Here is a 27245-nt window from a genome sequence, read left to right as displayed (position 1 = left end):
TTTTATGATCGATTCTCGGCGGCGTTGCGCTTTAAAATTTTCTTTCTACTTTTAATTTTACCGAACTCTGCTTTTTACTATTATTTTCATGATTTTCACCGACATATTTACTTTTTCTGTGCGAGGATTTTTTGTGCTCATACGTCATATGATTTTTTCCAAATTTTTCTCTTCGAATTATTTTATTTCCTTGTCGCAACACGACGCATTTCTTAGATACACCAGCACTTGGATTTCTTTTACATTGCAATACTGGTTTGTAGACTTAATATTCAAGCCTAATCACAAATGAAAAAACGACTTCGTTTTCTTCCACTAATTTATTTTCACGGTACGACATGTTTCGACCTTGAGCGGTCGAACATGTCGTACCGTGAAAATAAATTAGTGGAAGAAAACGAAGTCGTTTTTTCATTTGTGAACTTTAACTTCCACAAAGTTGAGCCTGACACCATTGAACGTATTCAAGCCTAATTTTCGAATCGTTGGATAAGAACCGTTGAAATTCAGATCGAGCGAGCCAGGAAGGGAATGAGTTCTTCCTCCGGAGTTGGAGACGGTCAACTTTTCACTCAGCGAGCTGTCATTCCTCCAACAAGAGGCTCCAAAGAAGCGTTTTGTTGGTAAATTATGCGTAAATAATGGGTAATGGGTATGCGTAATTATGGTATAAATAATGGGTCGTGCTGCGAAATGAAAATGAAACCTGATGATAGCATTAGATGATGGAACCCTGGTCGTGCTATTGAAAATAAAGTGTGGAATAAAACAACGTAATTTTATTTTATTTTATTCTATGAAAATTAAATAATTCAAAGCAAGCTTCCGTGTAAAAAAATGGAAAAACATCAGACGACGCTAGTGTACAAAAACATTTCCACGCGCAGAATTGAAATTTTCAGTGAAAATCATGAATATAATTTTGAATGGTAGGTTTTTTGCAAAAGGATAAATAGAAGGAAAAAAATTACCGCAGAATGGAATCAAGCATATGTATTTAGAATGATATTCCGGCAACGTAACCACTAGACCACATTTTCAAGTGCTAATCTGTCGTTTTGAAGGAAGTAAATTTCACTTCTAAATGTTTAATTCCTTTTTTTAACTATTAGATATGAAATTGAGCTTAATATTAATTAATTGAGCTAGAGTTTGAGCAATAAACGATTGAATTCAACGCATAGCATATCTCTTGCGGGCTTGTACGTATGTTGACTTGTATCCTAGCGACTGGAGCGTCGCTATTTATTGCGATCGGTGGGAATCAATGGCTCTGTGGAAATGGAGAATCTTGTGTACAGTATTTATGGACGGACCAATAGCCATTCCGGAGGAAAAAGCTGACAGCTGAGGTCATTTGCAAACATGAGGAAAGGCCATGGAGGGTATGGTGGAGAGAAACCCGGCGTCGGCATTAGCGTGTTCTTAACGAAAGGCGCCAGAAGGACCACGGCTTTACGTCCCATCCGACGGACGGAGTGTTGCACTTAAAATGTTCTCTACAAATCATTCAAGCTGAGATTGGGCAGTCTCTGAAAAGTCTTTGCCATTGCCGAGATTTGAACCTGAGTCCGCGAGGTGTGAAGCCAACACTCCACCCACCACACCAACCCGATCCCCACTAGAATACTAATTTAATCTCTATTTTGTTAACGTTCTCGTGAAATTGTGTGTATCGTGCAAGTGATTTTGAATTTTGGAATCTCGGGAAAGAGCATTTTCTCATTATTTAAGTATTTACGGGAACTGTTTTGCTTTAGTGGTCACAAAGTAGGGTTATTTCTTAATGCGTGACTTAAGTTCACTACTTAGTTTTTCACGTTTCTTTAGTAGGTAGACGCTCATTTTGTTTCGAAATTACAAAATACTGCACCTCGTTGGAAGCCATGTTGCACTTCCTTATATTTCTTCCTAAATACGCTCTCCCCGGTTTGAATCATGGCAAAAGGATGCACTGAATGGTGATTCTGGTGGCCAAGATGGGTGCCAAAATTCCCTTCATCATGCTGCCTAGCTAATTGGGACACCCATTCAAGATGGAGTGTTACACATTGTTCGTAAATTAAAGAAAAAAACGGCTAGGGAGACTTGGGAGAAGAATTTTAAAGAAGACGCACAAAACCATCTTGTTGATGGGAGTAGGATAGCGAGGAACCACTTCAAAGAAAGGGGCGTGAGATGTACTACTCTAGGGGTAGAAATGAATAACTGACGACTGAAAACGAAGACAAATCGAAGAGATGGAAGAAGAAATATCGGGAAGAGCTGAACATTGAACACAATCAAGGACCAAAAGCTATCGAAAACGAAGGTGAAGTGGATACAGAAACATTGGATGCACGTGTGCCCCAATATTAAGTCCAGACTTTGATGCTGCTGTAAGAGACCGAACAAAGCATCTTGATGATGTTCCAGCAGAGCTAATCCAATATTCATGAGATAAGACTTTGAACCAGCTGTAAAACCATAAGTAAATATACGAAAAGATTTCAATGGGAACATTATGTTTCCAATTCCTAAGATAAAAGGCGTATATCTATGAAACTTTGTGAACTATAAGACTATCAACACATGCGTCTAAGGTAATGCCAAGAAAAATGGAAGGAAGTATAGAAGAGTGCCTGGAGGGGGACCAATTCGCTTTAAGAAGAAGAAAAGTCACCGCAAAAGCAATATGGCCCCTAATCTATTCAAAGAGAAGAGAATGGAAAGAAGAGGGCCATGTTTATTGCCTTTTTGGACTCAGAGATGGCCTTTGACAACGTGAATTAGAATTCATTGCTTGGAATGATGAATGAAATTGGAGTTCTTTAAACACAGCAGATTCATCCACAGTTTATACAAAAGCCTATTGGTGGTGATAAAAACCAGGATCCAACTGAGAAGAAGGAAGAATTAGGATAAGATTAAGTCAAGGCTGTGGTTTGTTATCCGTAATTTTCAACGTTTACTTCGAGAAAGCAATTACTTAAATCAAAGAAAAGGCGTCAGGAGTGGCGGAGAAAAAAAATTGCATGTTACGATATGACGATGATTTAGCTTCCATTGTAGAGCCTAAGTAGGGTTTGAAGAAGATTGTAGTATACATGAGTAGAATAAAAGGGTAGATATAATCTGAAAATAAGCACAAAGGAAATTAACATGATAGTGTACAGTAGTAGAGGAAAATAGGGAAACAAAAACTGGAAGAGGTTGGTGAATTCTGTTACTTGGGAAGTAGGATAACCAGCGATGGCAGAATCAAGAAAGAAATTATCAGCAGAATATCCCACGCAAAAAGAGAATTCTTCCAAAAGAAATATGTATATATAGCGAGATATTAAAGCATAGAAATAAGGATACAAGTTATCAAAACTTATTTTTGGAGTATGCTTCCATACGGAAGGAATGGACAATTACAAAAGCAGAGATTTAATGGAGGCTTTAGAAATGAGGTGCTACAGAGAAATGATCAGGATGAAATGGATCGACCGAGTTATTCATTAGGAAGCCTTAAGACGAGTAAGAGAGAAGATAAGTCTCATCAAGACCTTGGCAAGAAGACAGAACAACCTTACAGGCCAAATCTTAACACATGATGACCTGATGAAGACAATAGTCGAGGGAAAAGTACATGGAAAGAGCGGAAAAGGAAGACCTCAAATGAAATATATGGAACAAGTAAAGAAGAATGTGAAAGAGAAGAAATACGTGCATGTGAAAAGATTGGCTGACAAGATTATTCAGTGAAGATCTGCGTCAAATCAGTCTCAGCATTGTTTACCGGTATTGATGACTGCATCGAAAAATTCTAGCACTAACATCAACTGCCGCTGATTTAATGATGTTCAGTTCCATCCACGGAATTGAGAAAAACGCTAATTGCATAAAAGATAACTTTGGGCGTAAAAAATCCTGTACGACCATTACCGCCTCCGGCAAAAGCCGATTATCAGAAATTAAAAGAATGCCTATGATAGTGCTGCGAAAATCAGCCATTGTATCCGCCCATTCTCATGTCCATTGTTTTCATTTTTATCTTTCCATGCCGCTTCATCTTATATATTCGTTGGTAGAATTGAGTTTAAGATGCCTCCTTGGGACAGGCTTCCAATGGCACATTTCTCATTATAATAAAGAGTATTTCTCAAATAGAAGTTGCTCACGTACCGGTTCCTCATAAATGAATCCTCCTTCTCCGAAAAAAAGCATTTCATTATACAGCATGATTACATAAGCTTAAAAATATTGCACGCCTTTTTTATTGAGAGTTGAGTAGATGTGGCACCTGGTTATGAAGCGTCATAGTTCTATAGTCACATATCGTGAAGATTATTGGGAATCCCAATGCCTGCTTGGCACTTAAATAATATTGCTCCATCCGTCATTTCTCTCCCATTTCTCTTTTATTCCATACGTTCCCTCAATGGGGCATAAATCTTTAGCTTTCGGTCTCCTACTCCAATCCACCAGATAACGGTCTTTTTTCTCATTCATAATGCAGTTGCTTGTCACTTTCAATGGCACCTTAAAATATTGACCCTCAAACTCAGAACAAAAATCACTACCTAGTCCTCAACCAATCAAAATGGACCCTTTCAGTATCCTTCTTAAAAAATAATGAGGTATGGAAAAGTGAGTAGGAAATGGAGCAATAAAATACTAAAAGTACCACTAAATGTGATTCTATATATATTCATTACAGACTAGAATAACAGTGATTTTCTTTCCCTGGGATCTGCATTTATTTAATATATTATTTCAACATGATCTTAGAACATGTTGAAATAATATATTTCTGCTGAATGAATGACCTCTTAGTGTTAGAGGAGATATTTAAAATATTACGTAGTATTTACCGGATAAGGATACTTGAAATTTACTCATCGTAAGATACTCAGTTATATTTGATGATGAATAATTACACACTTTTTCACCTTCTAGAGGCATTCTCAATAGTTCACTTGTATCAAATAGTTCAGTATTAAATATTGTATCAGATGTTTATTTTTAAAAAAGTGTTTTAAGCATAAGATTCTAAAATAGGGTAAGATAGCTTGCCCTCTATTTTTTTTCAATATAACCTGATGTAACCTATTAACACAATTATTGATTATGTTATTCTTTGTATTTCAGAGTAAGTTTCACAGGAAATATGATGATGGTCACTTGAAAAATTTCTTTAGACTAAACTAGGCTTTATATCCCAGCCATGCTAAGCCAAAAATGAAACATTGACCGTCCAAAATAGGGTTCAATTAATTACCTCCGAGTCACTCCCAGCATCTCTGGGATATTCAACCTCATTTTCCGCGGGAACGCCGCGGGCGAACGAATCGTCGATGATCTTAGCTCCACGCCACCGCCTGTGGCACGCAACTACACTTGCATCACCAACACTCCGGAATGTATATGTGAGAGAATCTCGTGTCCACTCCGGCCGCCTCGCGTCTTCGAAGAGCGTAAATAAATAAATTGCCGATCAGCGAGCGTGAGTATAAACAGCGGCGGATGAACCGTGGGGCTGTTCCGCGTGTTTTGGGCTCCTCACTCGACGCCCGGGGGGGCGTGGCACGCTCGGAAAGGGGGGAAACGCAGCGCGTCACAACTCATTGGAGAGGTGTCAAAAACACGGCGGCTCGCAACCATCGGCAGGCCATTGAAAAATTGACGGGCATTATGTATAGGGGGTCTTTCATTCATCGCGGAGGTCCGAGTATCGTTAGTGATGCCGCCCGAATGTCAGGACGTGGTCGTTTTCTCGATTGAGTCACGGGCACTTCTCGTTTATACTCGCGTAAGAGCATTGTTGTAATTCAGACTGCACGGGTGTTTGCTAAAATGGACGATGCCGAATGGATGACGTCGATTTATCACGTCCTTTCTTCTGTTACCCTTGTTAAACGAAATCAAAGCAAATGAATTATTTTGCTCCGATACTTTGTCTGTAGCTCTCTCGTGATTGTAAAAAAACTTTTGTAAGTATCGCTATGTGTCAAGCAATACATTTTTTAAAATAAAAGCTTTCGTGTAATCCATATCTCATCTTGCATTCACGGGATCTCAAGTTTAATGAAATCAAAGGTTCGTCTAAGGTCTTTACTTAGAACACATTCATCATGTTTTAGTTCTTCATTATCCGTGAAAACTTCAATAAGCGTTATTAGGATTTAGATAGATATAGTTGACATTAAACTGAACGTATACGCATAACGTCCATGAAAAGTGTGTTGCGTATTTTGCGACTTGATTTGGTAAACGTTGGTAAAAAGTTTGTACTTCTAGCTACAACAAATTTTCTGTAGCTGTTCACAAAGTAAAGAACGTGTATGTTTATGACCCTAATTCATAGGCATCGTTGGTCTTTAGTTATCATTTATCAAACTTAACGCAGCGTGACATCTATCTGTAAGTAGCGATCCAAATTGGATTTGGTTCCAAATTTGGTTGGAATATACTGATGGATTTGCTGTTAATAATTATTTATTTGTGGTCGAAAAAGCGAACTCTTAAACGTGCCTCTCATTTATATAAGTAGTCTTCTGGTTTTTATACCTTATGCTGGAATCAAGAAACGCAGTATGTTTTCTACTACATATTATCCTCTTCAACTTGAAATGTATATTTTTCCAGTTCCTTTAGACTTACTTAATCATTGTTGCCTCCTAATCTCAGTCACTTTCTCATTAAACGGAATGAAATCTCTCTGTTCACATGTTGCAGTTTTTAAGAAAACCAGCTGCTTTTTCTATTTATTTTTCTATGGGCCCAAAAAATAAACGCGCACACTTTGAATTCGGATAAGAAAGTGAGAAGTGACACCTTGTAAGATTTCACTTTTTCCCGGCGTATGATGGCGGTGAATTCTTCTCGGGTTTCCATCCGGGTGAGCTCCATCTCCATCGCTGCCGACGTTTCGATAGAATCCTTTTCTATCGTCATCAGGGCCGATGATGCCAGTAGGAAAGTGCCAGGTTTATATATCCTCGGTCGTTATGTTGGGTCGTTCTGATTGGCGGAGAAAGAGTGCGCTTTTCCCGCCACTTTCAAAATCGAGCTCCATGCCTTACTTAAGTTGAAACCCTCGTCTCTGTTGAAGTTTTTCTTGGAGAGTCGTATTTCAATTGCCTCCTTGGTGAAGCAATCCCAGTAGCCGCTGGAGTGGCAGAGCATTTTGGTGTTTTCCCAGTGAATCGCGTGGTCGAGATTGATGGCGTGCTCCGCAACCGCCGATTTTGATGGTTGGCACAGCCGGAGATTACGCTTATGCTCTTTGATTCGGGTCTCGATCGTTCTTCCCGTTTCACCGATATACCTACTCCTCACCACACTCGCATGGTATGCTGTAGACACCAGGTAATTTCAGTCCTGCAGGGTCTTTGGCACGGACTAAGACTTATCTTAGTTTTTTGTGAGGCAGATGCACTGTCCGTATGTTGTGTTTATGAAGAATGCGCGAAATCTTGCCGGATACCGTAGAGACGTACGGCAGGTATGCGTTGGCCACCGGTTTCCGCTCTTCTTCATGTGTCTTCCTTTTTCCTTCAAAGGCCCTTTTCAGGGCCATGGAGATTTCTCTCGAGCTATAACCATTTCCACGGAATGTCTTCTTCAGATGTCCGAGTTCTGCAGGAAGGCTTTGTTGGTCGGAAATGACTTTGGCTCTATGTAATAAAGATGAAAGAACCGCTGATCGTTGTGCTGGATGGTGGTGACTTCTTGCGTTTAAGTATAAGTCGGTGTGAGTCGACTTTCTATAAACCTTATGGCTCAAACTCCCATCTTCTTTCCTTTGCACCAATATGTCAAGGAGTGGCAATCTTCCTTCTTTCTCCGATTCCATGGTGAATCGGATGCTCGGATGTCGGCTGTTCATGTGGTCCAAAAAAGGCTTCAGGGTGTCAACCCCATGTGGCCAGATGACAAAGGTATCGTCCACGTAGCGATAAAAGTATTTTGGCCGGAGGGGAGCCGAGTTTAGCGCATGCTCCTCAAAATCTTCCATGAAGAAATTGGCAATGGCCGGAGAAAGTGGGGATCCCATGGCCACGCCGTCCTTCTGTTCATAGTAACAGTTGTCGAAGGTGAAGTAAGTCGAAGTAAGCGCGTGGTGAAAGAGCTTCACTGTGTTGGCGTCGAATTTCTTTTCTAGGTGAGACAGAGCTTCATGGAGTGGCACTCTGGTGAATAATGACACCACGTCTAGGCTGATCATGATGCCCGATGGATTAAGGTAGATGCCCTCTAGGATTTTGACGAAGTCAGCGGAATTTTTCACGTGATGTCCACAGTTTCCGACGTGGGGCGCTAGAATGCCTGTTAGATGTCTGGCAAGATTATAGGTTGGCGAGCCAATGTCGCTAACGATCGGTCGTAGCGGGATACCATCCTTATGGATCTTCAGTAGACCATACATCCGTGGTGGAGCTGGTGCCGGTGGCCGCAAGTTCCGTGAAAACTCCTCGGGGATGTTTGATTTCTTGATGAGTTCAACAGTCCGTTTCGTTATTGATTCAGTGGGGTCCCGTGGCAAAATCCGGTACGCCGCATCGTCCGGAAGGTCTAACATTTTCCTGCGATAGTCTTCCGTTTTCATAATGACGGTCGCGTTTCCCTTGTCTGCCGGCAAAATGGTGATGTCTTTGTTCCTTGTGAATCTCCGAAGGGCAGAGCGTTCACTTGGCTTAAGATTAGCCTTGGGTGGTTTGGCCTTTTTGAGGAACGTGGAGACTTCATTCCTTATTTCTTCTGCTACATCATGAGAAACTTTCCTCACCGCCTGTTCTATCCCCCCAATGATGTCTTTGATAAGAATCTTATGTGGCGCTGCTGCAAAGTTCAATCCTATGGAGAGAACCGCTCTGGTGGAGTCATCAATTTCAGTGTCAGTTAGGTTCACTACCACTCGTTTTTGGTCGATTGCTGGTGCCTTAGGCCGACGTGCTTGTAGATGATCAAATTTCTTATTCAATCTCTCCGTTTCTTGCGTCAGGAGTGATTCTGCCGTGGCCATTGTGATTCGGTCAATAAACTCCCAATCGGAGGGTGAGAGTTATGTGGACAGCCACAGGTGAAGATTTTTCCCGTGTTTGGTGTTGGCGTCCAGTAGTCTTCTCTTGTCATGAATCCTTTCCCCGACTAAGGCTTTGCTAGCACGCTCAAGAAAAGCGCACTCATTCTCCGCCAATCAGAACGACCCAACATAACGACCGAGGATATATAAACCTGGCACTTTCCTACTGGCATCATCGGCCCTGATGACGATAGAAAAGGATTCTATCGAAACGTCGGCAGCGATGGAGATGGAGCTCACCCGGATGGAAACCCGAGAAGAATTCACCGCCAAGTGACACCTTGTTTCACTTTTTCCTCCGTAGACTACCGTACCACACGCTTCAGCGCCAATATCTGTCAGCGCAAATGTTTCGCGTCTCGGCCAAATGATCGCTCTATCGTTATTGCTTGAAAATATGTACATCACATGACATATGTGTGATAAGTGTAATCGTAAGCCCAAAAGATGCTGGTCTAACATTTGTTTTTGGAAATATGCTGTCCATTTGATATTATACACGTAATGCAAGGCTTCAATTCTGGGTCCACAAGTAAGTGTTGTTTTGTGTAGGAGAGACGGGGGAACATTTAAACAAATTTGGGTTTCCATTCTTTTAATAAAAAAATATTTAAAAATAAAAGCATATCACTACATTGAGCAATGACTTGTCTACCTTATCGTTCATCTAATTTTTCGTCCATTATGAGTAGCTCGGAAAAAATAGTTTTTGAAAGCCTGAGACATGACCCCGTGCATGGGACAAGTTTACTCGGAAGAATTTAAGAATTAATCCACTCTATCAAATAAAATCTCAATTTAGCATGTAATTTAAGTAATGGCCTACTTCTCACCTTCGGTGAATGGAAAAAAAGTAGGTGTCTTCGTAGAAAATTTGAAAGTACTCCTTAAACTATGACGCTTTTGAGTATGGCGTTGCAAAATTTAGAAAAAGCCCTGAGGGGAAATAGCATTAAGATTGACTCCAGTGTACTGAGACTAGCCAAGGTGGTAGCTTTACGGAGTCACACGCAGCGCGCTATCGTGCGAAGCTCCGAATTTCTTTAAGCATTAAGATTCTCCAACTGGTGATGCGCTCTAAGTCACGGTTTCTGAGCAATCATATGTGGATGCATACCGTTCAAAATTCTTCATTTCCGGTTACTACCGCGTCGGCTGCTGTGGCGAAGACATCACTTTCGATGGCACCACTGCCAGCCTCTTTAGGCCGAAGATGAATTAAAACTGTTGTCTGTGTAACACGGCTGAAAGGCCGTTTCACACGGGGCACGTCATTGCGCAGGTTAGCACTGCATTCATTTCTCTATCCTGTGTGCAATTATTATTGCGCAGACGAATACATTACCGCTTCACACAGTACTCGCAATCAAGCATTCATTGAGAAAATTTCGTCTTCTGTTGAGTGCGCGAGTAGACTGTTACATATAAGAACAAGGAACAAACAAAATTCATTACGCAACGTTGCTGATATACTGGTTTCTTTTTTGTAAATGCACTGACACAAAGGCGATTATCCTGAAACTAAAGCAGACGATAATATGCGAACAATTAATAAAGTAAAACGTTGAAAAGGGAGACGAAGATCCTACGCATAGTTAAGATTGCTTTTTCCACCACCTAGAATTTACACTTTTCCGCGACGCGATGGAATGCTCTAGAATATACAATGTGACATATATGTGAATGGTATATCTCATATCTCTCGGAAATGTATTGGACTTATCATGACCTTAAATTACTGTGTATGTAAGTGATACGTATGTTCATAGAACGTTCACTCGAGATGAACCAATGAATCACACTCGATATGAATGCTCAAGAATATTGTATCATATATGTGCATGGTGAATCTCATATCTGTCGGAAATGTAATGGAACGTACCGTGAACTTAATACGTATATTCATAGAACGTACACTCGAGATGAATCAATGAGTCATTCACTCATTAAATCGGTATGCCTGAATAAGAAAGTTAATTCGTCACAAACCTTCCCATAGTTCAATAGTAATTATTACACGTATACATAAATGCGCGAAAAAAGAAATTCTAATGATATTTCTTTGCGTTTTTTATCTACCACCGAAGTATCGCGAGACATTATTCAAGACTCCATGATCAGCATATCACTCAAAGTTAGCAAACCAAATATTTCATATAGGTACTCAGACATTTATTCTCACATAAATTGTCCATTTCACACCTGACACATATTTTCCTGTAGAACTTATGTGCATTTAGCTCAGTTCACGGGAATATTCTGAATAATAATGATGGTCACCACTGCGACATCTATCGGAAAAAAGTTGAAAATCCGAGAATGCGAGCTCGGAGTTAATGTGGGGGCAATCATGCCGTCTCGCATCCTCGCATTCTCGCATGTGTTCCAGCAATTCTCCGCTTTGCATGACGCAATTTTGACTGCGCCTTCGTCCTGACCGTAAATGCGGGGTACTGGAGCCCAAATTTTGAAACCTTTTACATTATTTCCAAAAATGGACACAACATGATATTCTATTTTACATACTCATTTTATATATTTTAAATTATAGTTAATTATGAACACGTTGACTTTTAAAAAATCCATTGTTAGTGACATTGTAAATACTTCAATTTTTATTTTTATTTGGGCTCATGTTACCCTTAAGATTGGGTTACCTGACCCAAACTATAATACCCATGTGAACTACCATTTAAAGGCAATTTGGGTTCAAATAGGGCGACGTTTATTAAAATAAATAATTCTTAATAATTTCATAAGCTTCAGACGTAAATTTTAAAGGCAAATTATTATTTAAACCATAATTTAAAAAATACTAATTTCAAAAATTCACTTGAAACATAAGTTTGATGAACACTGTAAAAATATTGTACAAACAAAAGCAGATCGGCGTATAGAATTGTTAAGAGTCCAGTAAAAGAAAATAAAATTCTATTAATTGGTTTTTGAGGTTCTTTTTTCATGACCACATTTTCAGATCTGTACGACAAGATATCCTTTTGGGCCACCCCCAAGCTTAGATCGTGTGCTCCATGCATTCGACTATAATACCTTCTGCTTCCATAGCAAGGATTGCCCTTGGATATTCCTTCTCATCCCATTTTAGCAGAAAAAAATGCTTATTTCTCGGTCATCTTTCGTTACAGACTCCGTTGTTGACGATGATTTGGCGTTGAGAGAGCACGTAGACACGTGTCCTATGTGGTCCTCATCATTTTTTAGAGGCTAATATCGCTGTCGCCCCCTGATCTTAAACTAAATGTGTCATATTCTTCTGATGCATTCTTTCATTGATTTTCTTTCTTCGTCGAATGTTGGTCTTGGTTTTTTAAAGACGGACTTTAGGACCTCTTTCCTGATGGGAGCTGTTTTCTGCAGAGGCACTGGTAGAGAAGAGGGCAGACACTCTTACACTCTATCCAGATGGCTCTGGGAGTTTTTCTTCTAATTAGTGTGAGGTGTAACAAACTCGCTTCTTTTTTCTAGCAGTCTTTGAATAAATGCATTCCTAATCATAGACAAATATACATTCGCTTTGGATTATTATTGATTTTTCAAATGGCTAGTTATCTGATTTTCGTATACAGGCACTATTTCAGCTTTCTTTGCCCTGCCTAAAGGATGCTTTCTATGTTTGGACCAATTTCTTCTAAAACAGTTTGCAATAGCGTTGAGAACTGATCCTTTGGAAGCAGCGAGCCTTTTACCAGCATCTTATTGTTTCCCTCGGTCGAGAGCGCCGTTTCACTTCATTTTGAGTGGCGAAAACTACACCACATACAGTAATTGAGTGAGGTGGGATGAACTTGGGGGAAAACAAACGAAGTGTACATCACAGATTGGAATAATATTAATACTGAGGTGTGAAGCAAGATTGTCTCCAATTACTACCTTCTTCCCTTCTTGTTTCTTAAGAATTAGAAGCAGGTAATTGGGGTCCCACTCCTTAAACATTTAAACGGTGGCACAGTTATTGTGCCACGGAGCCCAAACTCTTTACACTGAAGAGCAAGAATAGTGGTAGTAGGTTACTTCAGCCCATGGGCTCAAGTAACCCGAGTCTTTAGAGTATGTATACTAGTTGTACTAAACAACTTACTGTACAGTTAATGAGTTATTTAAGACATGAAAAGGCCTCAATTTGGTATAACAACAAATCATGTATGAACTATATGAACTTGTCTCCAGTTTAAGGCTATTCCTAATGTCTATATAGACGAAAGTTTGCAGAGAAAAATAAACAAAAAACACGAGTATAAGTTGTATAATCAACACTGCTATCAAAGGAGACTTCCCTAACCTCCTATACTCGTTTTAATAACTCCCTACTGCCTGTGCCTAACAGCAAAGCACTAAACTACGTCGTAATACTGATGTTGTGAGCATGCAGAGAACAAAACTTCATTTTTCAGTTTTTTGGGCTCAAGTAAGCCAACAGGGCTCAAGTATCTCGCGTTTACGGTACGTCAGATCGCGCAATGACATACCACGTGTAAAACGGCCTTTAAAGTTGGTGGACCCTTCGTGGAGGTCGAATTTGGGTATAGACGAGTCTATTTTGGAGAAGTACCGTCACGCTAGAGTGTAGGTTAAATATGTCATTTTTGTTTGTGAATCGACTCCATTCAAGGCCTGCGCTTGACTCAGCCCGAAGCATTTTGCCTCTTCCTCCCCTCCCCGAAGTTCCACCACCACAGTTACTTTCCCCTCCACTCGCCGAAGTTCTACGGATTCTTAGACGAGTGAGTTTTGACCAGACTAAACGTGCCTAAGTCTCTCGTACGAAGTATCTACATCTACATAATACCCTGCGAGCCACCTCTAGGGTGTTTGGCAGGGAATGATCAATCACCAGTATGCAGCATGCAATTGGGCTCCCAAATGCACACCACACAGTCCAAAAACGTCACGCATACTAACAAATTATACTACCATATCCTGTTAGATATAATAATAAAATCAAGAAACATGCAATAAGTTTTACATAGGTAAGTGGGCTACACTACAAGTCATCTAATCTATTTATGAGTTCTATCGCTGCCGTTATAATCTCTTATTGATCGTGGAAAAAAGACATAATGAACCTGTCTGTTCTACAATCTATCTCTTTTATTTTATTTATATGATATGATCTTCCGTAGTACGCTGGCTTCCGTAAGATATGGCTAACTTCGTTAGAAAAGACACTGCTCTTGAATTTATCTAAAAGGGTTTAGTCTTTTTTTCAATCTACAGTCTGACAGAGATTCCCATCCGAGTTTATCTAAGAGGTCAGTCACACTAACAAGACTATCGTAACGACCTTTCACGTACCTGGCAGCTCTTCTTCGCATGCGTTCTAACTCTGTTATTAAGCCTTTTTCATGAGGTTCCCAAACACTGGCAGCGTATTCTAAATTAGGGTCTAACGAGGGAAAAGTAGCTAATTTCTCTCACTTTGTCGTCGCACGTTCCTAATATTCTTTTAACAAAACCCATTTTACGATTAGCTTGACCGTTCATTTCCCGAATATGTTTATTCCACGATAGATTGTAGGGAGTTATTCTTCTTCCAGAAATTCATTATGACGCATTTTTTCAAATTTAATTCTAACTGCCATGCATCGCATCACGCTTGGATAGCAGCAAGGTTATTCGTTAGTTCATCCCTATCTTTGCTGGAACGGAAGTCTCTGTAAACTAAAGCGTCGTCTGCAAATAATCGTAACTTACTGTGTGCTACTTCGCCAATGCCGTTTACATAAAGAAAGCATAGGAGTGGGCCAATGACACTACCCTGAGGGACGCCAGAAGTGACTCTAACCTCGTTGGGGACTGCACCGTCTAATACTACTCTTTGGACTTAGGACTTGGTGTTCAAGGACTTTGCACGAGATGGACGTTAAAGATATCGGTCTGTAATAAGATGGCTGTTCCTTGTCTCCACTTTTGAATATTGGCGTTACATTAGCAATTTTCCAGTCATTAGGTAACTCGTGTTGCTTGATGGATTTGCTGAATATTAACTGCAAGAAGGGGGAAATTTCTGAGGGTAGTTCTCTATATACGCGAGAACGGATTTTGTCTGGACCAGGTGATTTATTTGGACTGAGCAATTTCAATATATGTTCTATTCCGTGAGTACTAATGTCAATAGGCAGCGTCTTTAATATGCAGAGGTTGTCAATTGTCTTAGGCGATTCCTCGGAAGGCTCGCGTGAACACGCTCTTGAGGTACGCATTTAATTAAGTGGCTTTATCGAAACTGTTTGTCAACACATCTCCATTATCGTTTCTCAGCGAACATACGGTAGATCGTTTACCTTGAACTTCCCTCACATAAGACCAAAATGCTTTTGGGTTGTCCAGTAACTGCTCTACTGGTGTTTTTCATTTAAAATTCGTGAATTCATTCCTGAACGCTTCCTTCGTGGCGGCTATAGACAACCTATATTATTTAATTATTAACTCTCGTTCATTAGCGGATAAATCCGTGCTGACATTTTTCATTTTAGTATGAGACGCTCTCTGTCGCCTCAATGATTTTCTCACTCCCGCGTCGTACCATCTCGGTTCGCTGCCTTCTTTTGTTGTTTTACTACGGATGTAGCTATCTATTCCCGATGTCTACTTGGTCTTGATAAGAGGTCTCCCAACTTTTCAATGTAAGGGCCACATTATATATACCCTACATTTATGCGGGCCGAAGGAATAAAAAATATTAAAAAATCAGTGCCTGTTATTTAATTTACTCAAACATTAGGGTATAAACATGAAATATTTTAAACATATCTTAATGGAAAAAATCAGGGTAAATTAAAAAGATTTTCGCCTTCAATATTATGCAACCAAATTAGTGAAACGAATGATACTGTCGCTTTGACTTCAAAATTTCATTAAGATCAGGGTCAAGATCAGATGAGCCAATAATAACAATTGATTTTAAATGATCATCAGGCAAATTTTCTTGATAGTTTGTTTTCACATGTATCATTTTGGAAATTTTTTGTTCACACAAGTATGTTCACAACCAATAAAGGGATGAAATTGTGTGTCGGGACGTGTGTGAGCCGCGGGCCATAATTTGGAGACCCCTGGTATAGATAAATATGAAATCCTTATCAATACATTTTTAACTACAGTGAAAAAATTGAATATTACTACACTGCTAGACTAAGAGCCGGTTTAATAATGTCTGGTTATCCCTAGCCATAAGATGATGCAGTCTTCAACTTAAACTGGTGGTGGCCACAAGTCTGGTTAGCTAACCTTCTGATCTTATTCAGAAGCTAACGAGAACTTTCAATCACGTATAGGTAAAGGTTAAGAGTGTATCATCTCATTGCTAGCGTTAATCAGGCATTATGTAACCGGCCGTTAGTGTCTCCTTGAGAATGGCAGATCATAATATTATTAACTGTAGTAATATCAAACGAGGTGTTTTACTGTACATTAATCCTACAGAAAATTCTCACTGCTTAAATTTAACCATTCATGGCTTGTTACTATCTTTCGTCTCAATAAAAATAATACTTCATCTGTGCTTAAACATTAAGTGTGCAAAAATTAGCAAAGATGTCGCGAGAAAACTCCTCTTTTATCGGGAATCGAACGGACCAATGCGCAAAACACTGCTCTGGCCGAGATCCTGGGTTTTTATGGCAATGTGAGGAAAATTCTCTTTGCTCTGTAGCATTGAGATTACGGGATTTAACGAGTCAGGGTTTATAGTGGTTTTTCTGGAATTAAGAATAGGTTGCGGCTCCCCTGAGGCCTATAAATCCCTTCTGTTTCCATACGTTTGAATATGAATGTGGCTATCAATAAAATATTTGCAGAAACTGTATTCAATACAAGGCAGTCGTGTTTCTACCGATTTTGAATTATTAAGATCTTTAGCCCAAATCCAGGCCCAACGAAACATTCTATTGGGATTTTAGTCTGCAGTTTGATCTTTACTTCATCTGCAGGATTAAAATTATTACTCTGCTGGTGTTGAGTCTGTGCTATGGAAGAAAGGTAAACAAGCGAATTTCTTATAAATTAGATTAAGACATGTGTATTAATAGGGCGCAATATCAGTGGGAAGGTGGCAAGAAGATACATAGAAGCGTTGCGTTCTAAATATTTGAATATTCCATAAATGGTGGTTTTCGTGGATAAAAGGCTCTTTACAAGGGGACTATGTAAACACAATGGTAGCTCTGAAATCCAAAATGGCACAAATCCGCCTGCAAGGAATAATGGATGATCATAATTTATCCAAAACTTTGAGGCCAGAAGAGCTTTTTGGACTTTTAGAGCAAATTGGACTTTATTCTACAAATATATTTTACGTAATTTTATGTAATTTATCTATTCTGGGAGAAATTTTCAGTTATAGCATTGGTAGCCTTGAAGAAGTACAGGAATAACTTTCTGTCTAAAACTATTACTGAATGGAAGTGTGCTCTTTTGGTAATCATGTATCCAGTTCCTGCTGAAACCTCTTCGAGGATTACGACGGTTTGGCTGAGCGATTAATGCTTTGGGTTGTAAACAATTTGGTGCCACTTCTATGGTTGCCAATCCCAAACCGATGCCAGAATTTTCTCCGCCTTTTTTGCATTCTCTAATGAGCTGCTTTTCATTTCCCTTTGGGTCTCATCTTGCCCAATTTACACTGTCTGGAGGTCGTCTCCCGAAAATAGCCAACCAGTCACTCGATTCATCCCATCCAAAGCGTATTTCCTCCCGCAGCTGTTTTTAATTATCTTGTTTTCAAAAAGGTTTACTGTGACGCTCCCTCCCTTTGATTTGCTTTTTTTTTATCTTTTTGTTTCATTTTGCAAGGATCGGTTGGATATGGTAGCAATCTCATTACTTTCAATCTGACCTTAAGCAAAAAGAGGATATAATATGCAGACAACATTTTTTTCAATATTGCCGTAAAGAATTTATTAATATGATAATATTATGTTGAAATGGAAAATTCCAGGATAAAATTTTTCTGGGGAAAAATATCTAATGGGCCTTTAAAGAAGATAAAAAAACTCACTGTTAGTCACCGTATTTTTAAGACTTCCTCAAAAAAGTTATTGAAACCTTACAAATTTTGGTAGTTACATTGAGTGCAGATCCCGAGGAATTTACGCTGTTCTTGATTAACGTTACCAGTAAAGTTGGTTTAAAAATGTCCAACTATTTTCATGCTAAATGCAAGTTAAATTCTTATAATTTAATTATACCAATGCGTTCTCTATGGTTTTTTCAAGTGTTTTGATATTATTAAAAATTCCGATGAAAAAGTGATTGAGTTGGGTAGCGTGAAATATATTTAGCACCATAAGCTTCAACTCAAAAAGTAATCCATGAGCATTTATGAATGAAACATACTATAATTATGTATGGAATAGTTAGATATGTTATAATTACAGTAATTTAATGGATTTTGCGTACAAAGTCGATATAATACACTAAATCCAGGCCTTTAAAGGGTTTAGGTAATCATACCTAAATTTACTACTGTTCGATCCATTGAGTTAATTCTCTTTACTAGCAGCAGGATTTTAGGGCATGGCAAGAAACAAAAATGATTGTGTGTCAAACCATGCTCTGGATCTAAAGTGACTTATGGTCAAAGTCGTAAGCATTGGCAATGATTATTCACAAGATGGTGTCCGTTAAATTATAAAATTTGCTGAAGCATTAACACCCTCTGCTATATTGTTGCTTTATACCGATCCGCATTAAAATTATGCGCTACTTTCAACCCTGCACTGTACTGCAAATACCCTGAAATGCACTACTACGCCTACGCCACCTGAAATGCACTCTATGATGTATTTCACGAATCGTCTCAGTATATTCACGAATTATTTATTTTTAGAGAACAATAAAATGTTTTCAATGAAGTTTTCTTGATTTACTACCACATCGAGATTTCATTTCATGTTAATGTGAGCTTGTGAACATCGAAAAATGGAATTGATTGAGGCAATTTCAGAGCCGTGTATGGAAATAATGAACTGGTTCCATTTTTCCAGTTTAATGGTGGCATATTTAGAGATGTATTTTAAGAAAACGGTGCCGAGGCAAATTCTTTCCCCTACAACTGTCTAGAAGGAAATAATGAGACAGTGGGTGGAATAATTTGGTTTTCCTGCCTTATTCCCTCGCAAAACAGCTCTTGATCCGTTTCCTCCGGGACTAGAACGATCAATCTATATCTCGAATTTACTCTTCCTAACGATGGAATCACACGACTCCTGCATTTTAATCACCTTATCCGGCCGATAATCTATTAAATGTTTTTCACAATACCAGGAATTTCTCAAAACGTTGCAATTAATTGAATTTCCTTCAGCTTTGATAGCCAGGAATGGTTGATGGCAAACAATATAAAATGTTTGTAAAAATATCTTAGCTGATGTCTGGCAATGATAATCCAGCCTGGTGGAATAATCCGAGAGTGACATCATCTTTAGTTAAGTATGTCCGAAAAATACCCAAAAATACCAAATTTCCAAAATTTAAGTGCGATGCGGAAATATTTGTAAAATATCTGAACTGATCTCTAGCAATGTTCATGCAGCCTGAGATCATTAATTTTCCCTGATAGCATTTATTTTAGTCTTCCAATTAGCTTATGATACTCGAATTCAATTAACTTTAGTTAAGTATTACTTCCTCAGCAATTTCAATTTAAAAAACTTAAAACCATATTTATAGCAAATTGATTAGTATTTTGAATCAAAGTGGAAGGCCTTCATTGACTCACATCATATTTTAATGTTTTATCTTCTTTACAGTTCAAAAAATACAATGGAGATTTTTGTATTTTTATTCCCTCTTATAGATAATATCACACGCAATCGTTAAAAATTAACTCAAATGAAAAATTGTTATCTTATAAAAAAAAACTATGCTTCGACACTCTCCGAAAGTTAACAATACTACAGGATAGATAATTTTAAAATATAGATTCGAATTCTATGAATTAAAAACATAATAAATGATAGGTACGTGACATTCTATATATTGTCAAATGACAATAGATGATTAGCTCTACAACTACGACCTTGTCAACTTCACTGGGAGTTGAGTTTGAATGAAACCAAATGAGACAAGTATTTTACGGCATGGTGATGAGTTAGCGGTTGCTGAATGTACAGCATGGATAAAATAACCGCATCATTTAATGCTAGCCTTAAGTTTTAGACCAAAGAGAATCACCAACCGTGCCAACCAGAGCTCTTTTGTAGCTTAAAGCTCACACATACTTGACGGCCAGCAGTCTCCGATAAAAAGAACTTCCCAGCTTACACCTGGAATTGAATACGACATCTGGGGCATATTTGATAAACTTGTTGAATCACTCCGAGGCGTTTATTTGTTTGTAACTGTATTTTTCTAAGCATTTCGTGACTCACAATTTAACCCTTTGCATGCTACACATTCTGACGGAGTATGACAAATACCAGTTTATTTTCAGGAAGCAGCAGCTTTGAGAAAACATTTTCTCTTTCATTAGCGTAGATGCATCCAACGTTTATACGCATTATAGCATTTGAAAAAGGAAGTGGTATCTTTTAAATACCCCAAAAATATATTATTTTAATCTATGAATCACTAATATTTACTTTATTTTATATTATAGGGTAATAACCCTTCAGAAGTCATAAAGTGTAGGTGGTAAAAGTTTCAAAGTGAAAGCTGCTTTTCAATAAAGTGTGCCTTGAGGATATACGCTATAATATTGAAGAATTTGTTCGTGTATTTTTACCTATCGCATTCCAGGAAGTAGCTAAAATTCTTCCTCCTGCAGACGTTTTTACGGAATGAATATTCATGATTCTTTTCAATCGCCACAATAAGGAGTAAAAATATGATTCCTTGAGCCATGATCTCCGGAAAGTTCTCCCTTAAAATTTCCAATCATTTTAATGCCTTACCGAGAGTATGTATTATAAATGTGTGTTTCCTCAGGGGTCAGAATTTATGGAAGCTTTCAGATATTCAAGAGAGAATAGCGAGTACCTCCGACTGGAAAGACTTGGGTTTCAAACGCGTTTTATTGGAGAACATGTTTTTAAAAATAATTACGGTTATCAGTTTGTAGCCTTTGGATATTTGCACCCTCTCCCGCTTCGTAGCAATAGCCACCTACTTGCTTTCAATTGGCTGAAAAAATTACTTACCGTGAGTTTCGAAACATAAATACTCGGAAACAATGCAATCATCGGAGAGTATTAAAGCTACAATACACATTAAGGTGGTCCTTATTTTTAAAGTTTTCAAATTTCTCTCGAATATTTGGAACGCCCCCCAGTTTTGTTCCATTTGGTGAGTAAAAATTATGAAAATTATTTTTGCAATCGGATACCGGGAAAACGTGCCGCATCGCACTTAAATTTTCGGTATTTTGGTATTTTTGGGTGTTTTTGGACATAACTGAAGATGATGTCACTCTATTTTACTACAGTTAAATCAAGGAGTTCTCTGTAGTCCTTTCTCGCGTGATTTTCTTCTTATTGCTCCAACGCAAGTTTCATAATATCTGCGAATACGTCCGGTGACATTCTCGAAAACGTTTGTCCTGCATGCCTGATGCCTATATTTTTGGGCGGTGTTCCTCTGCGAGAGATGTCATTTTCCCGCTCCAGGGACTTTGCACCATGTTATGTGGATGTCCAAAGCCTTGTATTTCCTGACAATGTATTTTTGGGTGTTTTCGGACATGGAGTTCCCTTTATTGGCATTAGAGCAGAAAATAACTCGTGACGTGCGCCTATTTGTTGTGCGTCTTTACGTAGAGGCCTGGATTACTGCACCAAATGCAGAAGAGGCTCCTAGACGAAATTAATTGTTTTTCAAAAATCTTTATGATAACTGAGTCCGATTGTGGAGTTAGTGGTACGGCATTGAGCAAATTTCGGATCCATTGATGGTACCTCTCCCCAGAAGCTGTAGCCCTCGGATTTTTCGATGAAAATGTACCAGTGGAGACGAAAAAGCGAATAGTAGACGCCTTTGAGTCAGATGAAACGAATTATGCGGACGCGTGCCTGAAATGAATTTGTGTTTCTCCAAATAATATCGTCCACTTCATTGGCAAGGGCCTCGAGGATTTTATTTCTAGACACTCGAAAAATATTTTCAAAACATTTAATAATCCTCTGACATTTCTATCAGAGGATCCGGTTGATTGGAAAAGTGACGACGCATGTAAGCAAGGAATTAATGCTAGAAAAACATCTGCGAGTAGTCCAATGATACTGCTGAAAGAGGAGTTAAATTGATGGAAGTGTTTTATAAAATTCTAGCAAAAAATGAAAGCCAGAAACAATTTTTAATGAAGGTTGTGACTGAACACAGGCTAAAATTTCCAGACTGCCATAAAGCAACTTTATCAAAAGCATTTTGAGAACCTGGTTGTTAAAAAAACTAAAAAGAATATCTGTTCATTTTACAAAATAAAATATGCATACTTTGGTGATGGTTTTCCGGGTTTACACCGCGTTGATTCATGTTTTGCGGACGACAGTTTCGGGCGCGTTTGGACCCGAAGACGGGAGCTGGAACTCGCCCGAAACTGTCGTCCGCAAAACATAAATCAACGCGGTGTAAACCCGGAAAACCATCACCAATCAACTAACCGCGGAAGCCTCCGTAATATGCATACTTTCTTGTGTGGGGCTTCGCAAAAGATATTTGTAAAATTTAAAAAGAAGGACCACCCTAATGCACGTAGTCCGCCAAATCTTAATAATCTTTAAAAGCATATCATGATTCTTGAGAAGCTCAAGTCCTATACAGGATTTAAAAAATTGAATAGTGTCAAAAATCAATGTGGATTTCTGACAGCTGAGTGATTAAAGTTTATAATTAGATAGTACGAAGAAAAATGATATGATTTTAAAGAACATCAATCTCTTAAAATGGCATCAATAGAAGTTATATACCTTTATACTTCTATGCTGCAGGACGAGGACATCCTATACCCTCTCCACTACATCACGCAACGACCTATCCCTCTTATTCCGAGCACTGACTTCCCCCTAGACATGAAGCAATTCATTTTCACCCGTAATACATTATCTTTTAATAACCTACTTATCAATACTTACTGAAAAAAGGCTGTACCACGGGAAGCATATTTACTCCCTCATAGGCGAGTCTTTATTTTGGGCACTCTGAGCGAAAACTCCTTTCCTGTTATCCATTAAAGCCTCTTCTTAGGGTTTGGTATACTGATGACATTTTCCTCCTCTGGTCACATGACCTACGCTCCCTCAAGACCTTTATCTCATTCCTCAAGGAATCCTCCCCACTTTCCTTCGACTCATCTCTCTCCTCCTCAAAATTCACCTTCCCATACGTGCGTAATTCCTTTTCCAATCATAGTTTGACAACTTTCGTTCGTATCAAACCCACAAACCAAACACAATACCTTCAATACAGCAGCTGCAACCCTTTCTTGGGTATATTTATGCTGTGCCATCTGGAACATTATTAAAATGCCACTTGAGTCTCCTTTTTATCACAAACTTTATATTTTATGTATAAATATATCTGTAATTTATACCAAAAATATAATGGCATGCGCAATATGTACCAATATGATTTCCTCCACTGTGGCTGTAGTATTTCCATGGTTAAGTATCAGCGTAGAGCAAAATTTATTTGGAGAGTGATTTAAAGTATGTGATTTCCCTACAGTCATATAATTGGAAGTGGATATTGGTTAATCACATAATTCAAAAATAAATAAGTTGTTAAATTAACAATTATATAATAAATGCGTGATATATGCACGGGAGTAGATGCTAGAAAAAGGTGGGAGGTACGATGAAAATCAAGGAATATAGAAAAAATGATGAAAAGTTATCCCCATAAGGAAAAGAAAGCTCGTGCCATGGCTGTGTTTGTGTGAACACACGATTTGCATTACATTTAGGGCCAGTTTTGTGGGCATAGAAATCACTCTTCCGTGCTCTACCCTCATGCCGGCAGTAAAAGTGGCAAATTTTTACACCTAAATATAATCATCTGTTTTTACCTTGTCGTTGGAAAAGTATGTCCTAAGTGATCCTTAATATCACTAAGTGATCACTAAGTCAAATGTCGGCAGTGCGGAAAAATTCATGTACAACATCTAAAAACCAGCGATTGCCTTCTCTACATGTATTGCATACTCTGTATCGCGTTACACGATAAATCTAATTTTGGATAACAGTCACTCGTTTAATGGCACTATAAAGCGAGATTGAACATTAGGATACCTAGGATACATAGGAACTCTTTTGGTATTTAAAATACCAGCTTAATGATAAAATTAAATTGTAGCGTTTATTATTTTAGCAATCAGGGACCTAATGGCTTTCGTAATTGGAATTAGTTTTTCTCTCTTAATAGGCTTAAAACCTTTCGGGATTAACGCAGCCTAATGCGATTAATGAAATTAAAACATTGGTTTCACTCAGTTTTGCCAGACATGGGAAGTCTGGAGAAAAGGAGGTAGCATGAAGGTTGCAGTAACTTAAATACTCCCCGCACCCCACGATTATTTCCGTAAATCAAGCATTTTGTCAATCTTGATGATCAAGCATATGAATGTTTTTGCTTTTAATTTAGAAATAAGTCATTATCCCTGTGTCTTAGCTTAAAATTCAACTTAAAATCTTTAGTATATTTAAAAATGCGGACTTCATTTAAACGTGCTTTGCAACCTTAGAATATTACGCAAATTCTCCTAGCTTTCATTGGGCCGTGGAAAGGCTGCATAATTATTCTCAATTATTTTTACTCCTCCTGCCATCACATTGGCTATGACAGTATTTTTCCAGCCTTTTCTTTCTCTTGATATTTACATCATGAGAAATAAATTCAGTCAAACGTTTGTGATTAGTCTGGGTTGTCGTTGAAACAAAAGCTCATTGTTCTACTTGAAAGTTAAAGTTAAGTGAATTGATATTAAGAAGTCTAACATATTTGAAGACATAATTGCTCTGTTGCACAGAGAATATGTAGAGCAAGTCATCCTCTTTCACTCGTCACCGGGTATAGGTTCTTGTTTTTAACCATCAATGATAAATTGGCAGCATACTTTCCTCACCGCCCTTTACAATCTGGTGCAACAGCGCTCTTATAAGCGAGAATGTATTTTAATGTTCAATCCCACTTTTTAATTCCATGACACTTAACTTCGGTACATTATGCAAGCGAATATTTTGGTCCTATCCTGATTTGAGGACAAACTTAAAAAATCAGATAATCGATTTATGATTTATTTGTTACATTCAAGAACTGCTAGTTATTTGAGAAGTTAAGAATCGCAGTCTTAAAAATAAAATTATTTTGGAAGCTTTCAAAACCTTTTAGATCGAAGAATTTGTCTAATTATTTAAATATTTCTTTTGCGTATCTCCACACGTTTTATCTAATTTTGCATGAAATGATCTTATCTTATCTGTGACTTCATTGTAATGAAATCATAGTAAATGCTCTAAGTACCAACCAACTCCTGTGTTGAAAAAGGGATTGGCCACGTATCCATAGATGTAATTCACGCGTCAAGGATGACGTCACGGTGGATTATTAGAAGCCGTGAAATGCATACCGATTTAAAAATAAAAATATAAATATCGCTTCATGTGTATAGCAACAGACATTTATAATAAACGGCAAAAAATTCCGAAGGAAATGTATAAGAATGAGGCCACATTTCCAAAGCCATCATTGTGACTTCAGCCAACTCAAGATATCTCGAGAAGGTATTCCATGCCTGGTAAAACTTGTAGGTGACCTTTCATCAGCTTAAAAACTTATTTAAAAATGAATGATAATCGACTAAAAATAAACAGAAATAAAATAAAGATATCTCGAATGTGAAATCTGTATTGTGTGCTATTAATGTAAAGGGAAAAAGCTAGGATCCTAATTTCCATATGATCGTCTCTAATTTACTTAAGAGCATCAAATTCAGTCTCGCTATTGGTATCTATCTCTATCCTAGCCATTCCACTCCCATCCCTATTCCCGGAGGCGTCGCGATGCGTGGGCGGTCTTCTTAATTTTTCCTTTCCTTCGTCCTCTCTCTTCCTCGGTATCGTAAAAAACGTCTTGGACTTATGCGCCTGACCCCAGTAGTGTATACCGCCGGACCGCCTTGAGTTTCTGTTTCCATTAAATGCTATCAATATTATTGCTCCAACCAAATGAAAATTTAGACAGCTTTGATGTGACTTAGCATTTAATGAATGTTCTTTGCGATGGGTAGCTAAAAAGTTTAGAAAAAGACGTTCCGCTGGTTGGTATTGTCCTATCATTACACATTAAAGATTTCCAAGGTTTGTTTTACAAATGATGTGGAAATATTTATGGTATGGGCTATATAATATCAGGCACACGTTATGCTGAACGCGAAGGACCAACATCTGGTACCCGATTGTAGCCCTAATTCCTTATTGGAATTTACTGTAAGAAATGTTTCGGGTAGGAATTACATAAAATCAAGAACTACTGGAATATAATTTAATAGCATGGAGCAAGGAGTTTTGAGTCAGGAGCAAAGAGCTGAAAGCGAAGGCTTGAGGCATGCGATCAAATTTCAAGGGCCGAAAATCATAATGAGGTTACACAAAATGCAAACGCTAACAAATATATGAGGTTATTGAGATAAAAGTGTTACAATTATACGAGAAATAATATATAGAATATATTAGGTTTACTTTATCAAAAAAGTATAAAAATAATCACAGAATGTAACAAATTAGTAAGTATTTTGTAATCTTGTGGATGAAGGTTCAATAATTGCAAAATATTGGAGACAAAGACACGAAACTCCTTTTCCTTATACATTTCCTCGATGGCAAAATCAATCCTCTTCTTCTAACGTGAGACGCTTCCTTTCCTGCCTCGACGAAGTATCAGCGTGATTTAAGAATAACAACGTTTTCAATTGTGATTTACCCTCAATGGATTGATCTGAAGAGAGACCAAAGCTTGAGTCAGCACCATTTGGTCAAATATGTACCGTTCGCACGCGTGTAGCATTTAAATAGAAAAGTTATCATAATTTTCCTCTCAAATTACTCATAAATATTCAATGCTTATGTAGTAAACTGTGGAAGAAAATTCTATATTCAATTCCCCGATGGACTGGATAGCAAAATCCTTTCGTTAATTCGTCATCGTCTCCGATTTTAATTGCCTCTTTTACTAACAGCTATTT

At 38.3% G+C, this 27245-nt stretch overlaps 2 protein-coding genes across 2 annotated transcripts in view; one reads left to right on the top strand and one right to left on the bottom strand.

Annotated features, from left to right (window-relative positions):
* Window positions 1-8992, bottom strand: part of LOC124171127 — a 58833-nt gene extending 49841 nt beyond the window's left edge. The window contains exon 1 of the mRNA XM_046550264.1: window positions 7742-8992. Coding sequence (XP_046406220.1) covers window positions 7742-8992 — 1251 coding nt within the window. The remainder of the gene's footprint in view (window positions 1-7741) is intronic.
* LOC124171563 (neuropeptide CCHamide-1 receptor-like) overlaps window positions 1-27245 on the top strand; it is a 289746-nt gene that overhangs the window by 248224 nt on the left and 14277 nt on the right. The window lies entirely within an intron of this gene.

Source organism: Ischnura elegans, chromosome X, assembly GCF_921293095.1.
Source record: "Ischnura elegans chromosome X, ioIscEleg1.1, whole genome shotgun sequence".
NCBI classification, from domain to species: Eukaryota; Metazoa; Arthropoda; class Insecta; order Odonata; family Coenagrionidae; genus Ischnura; species Ischnura elegans.
Note: the sequence above shows the minus strand (reverse complement) of the source record. Positions and strands in the feature narration are given on the sequence as shown.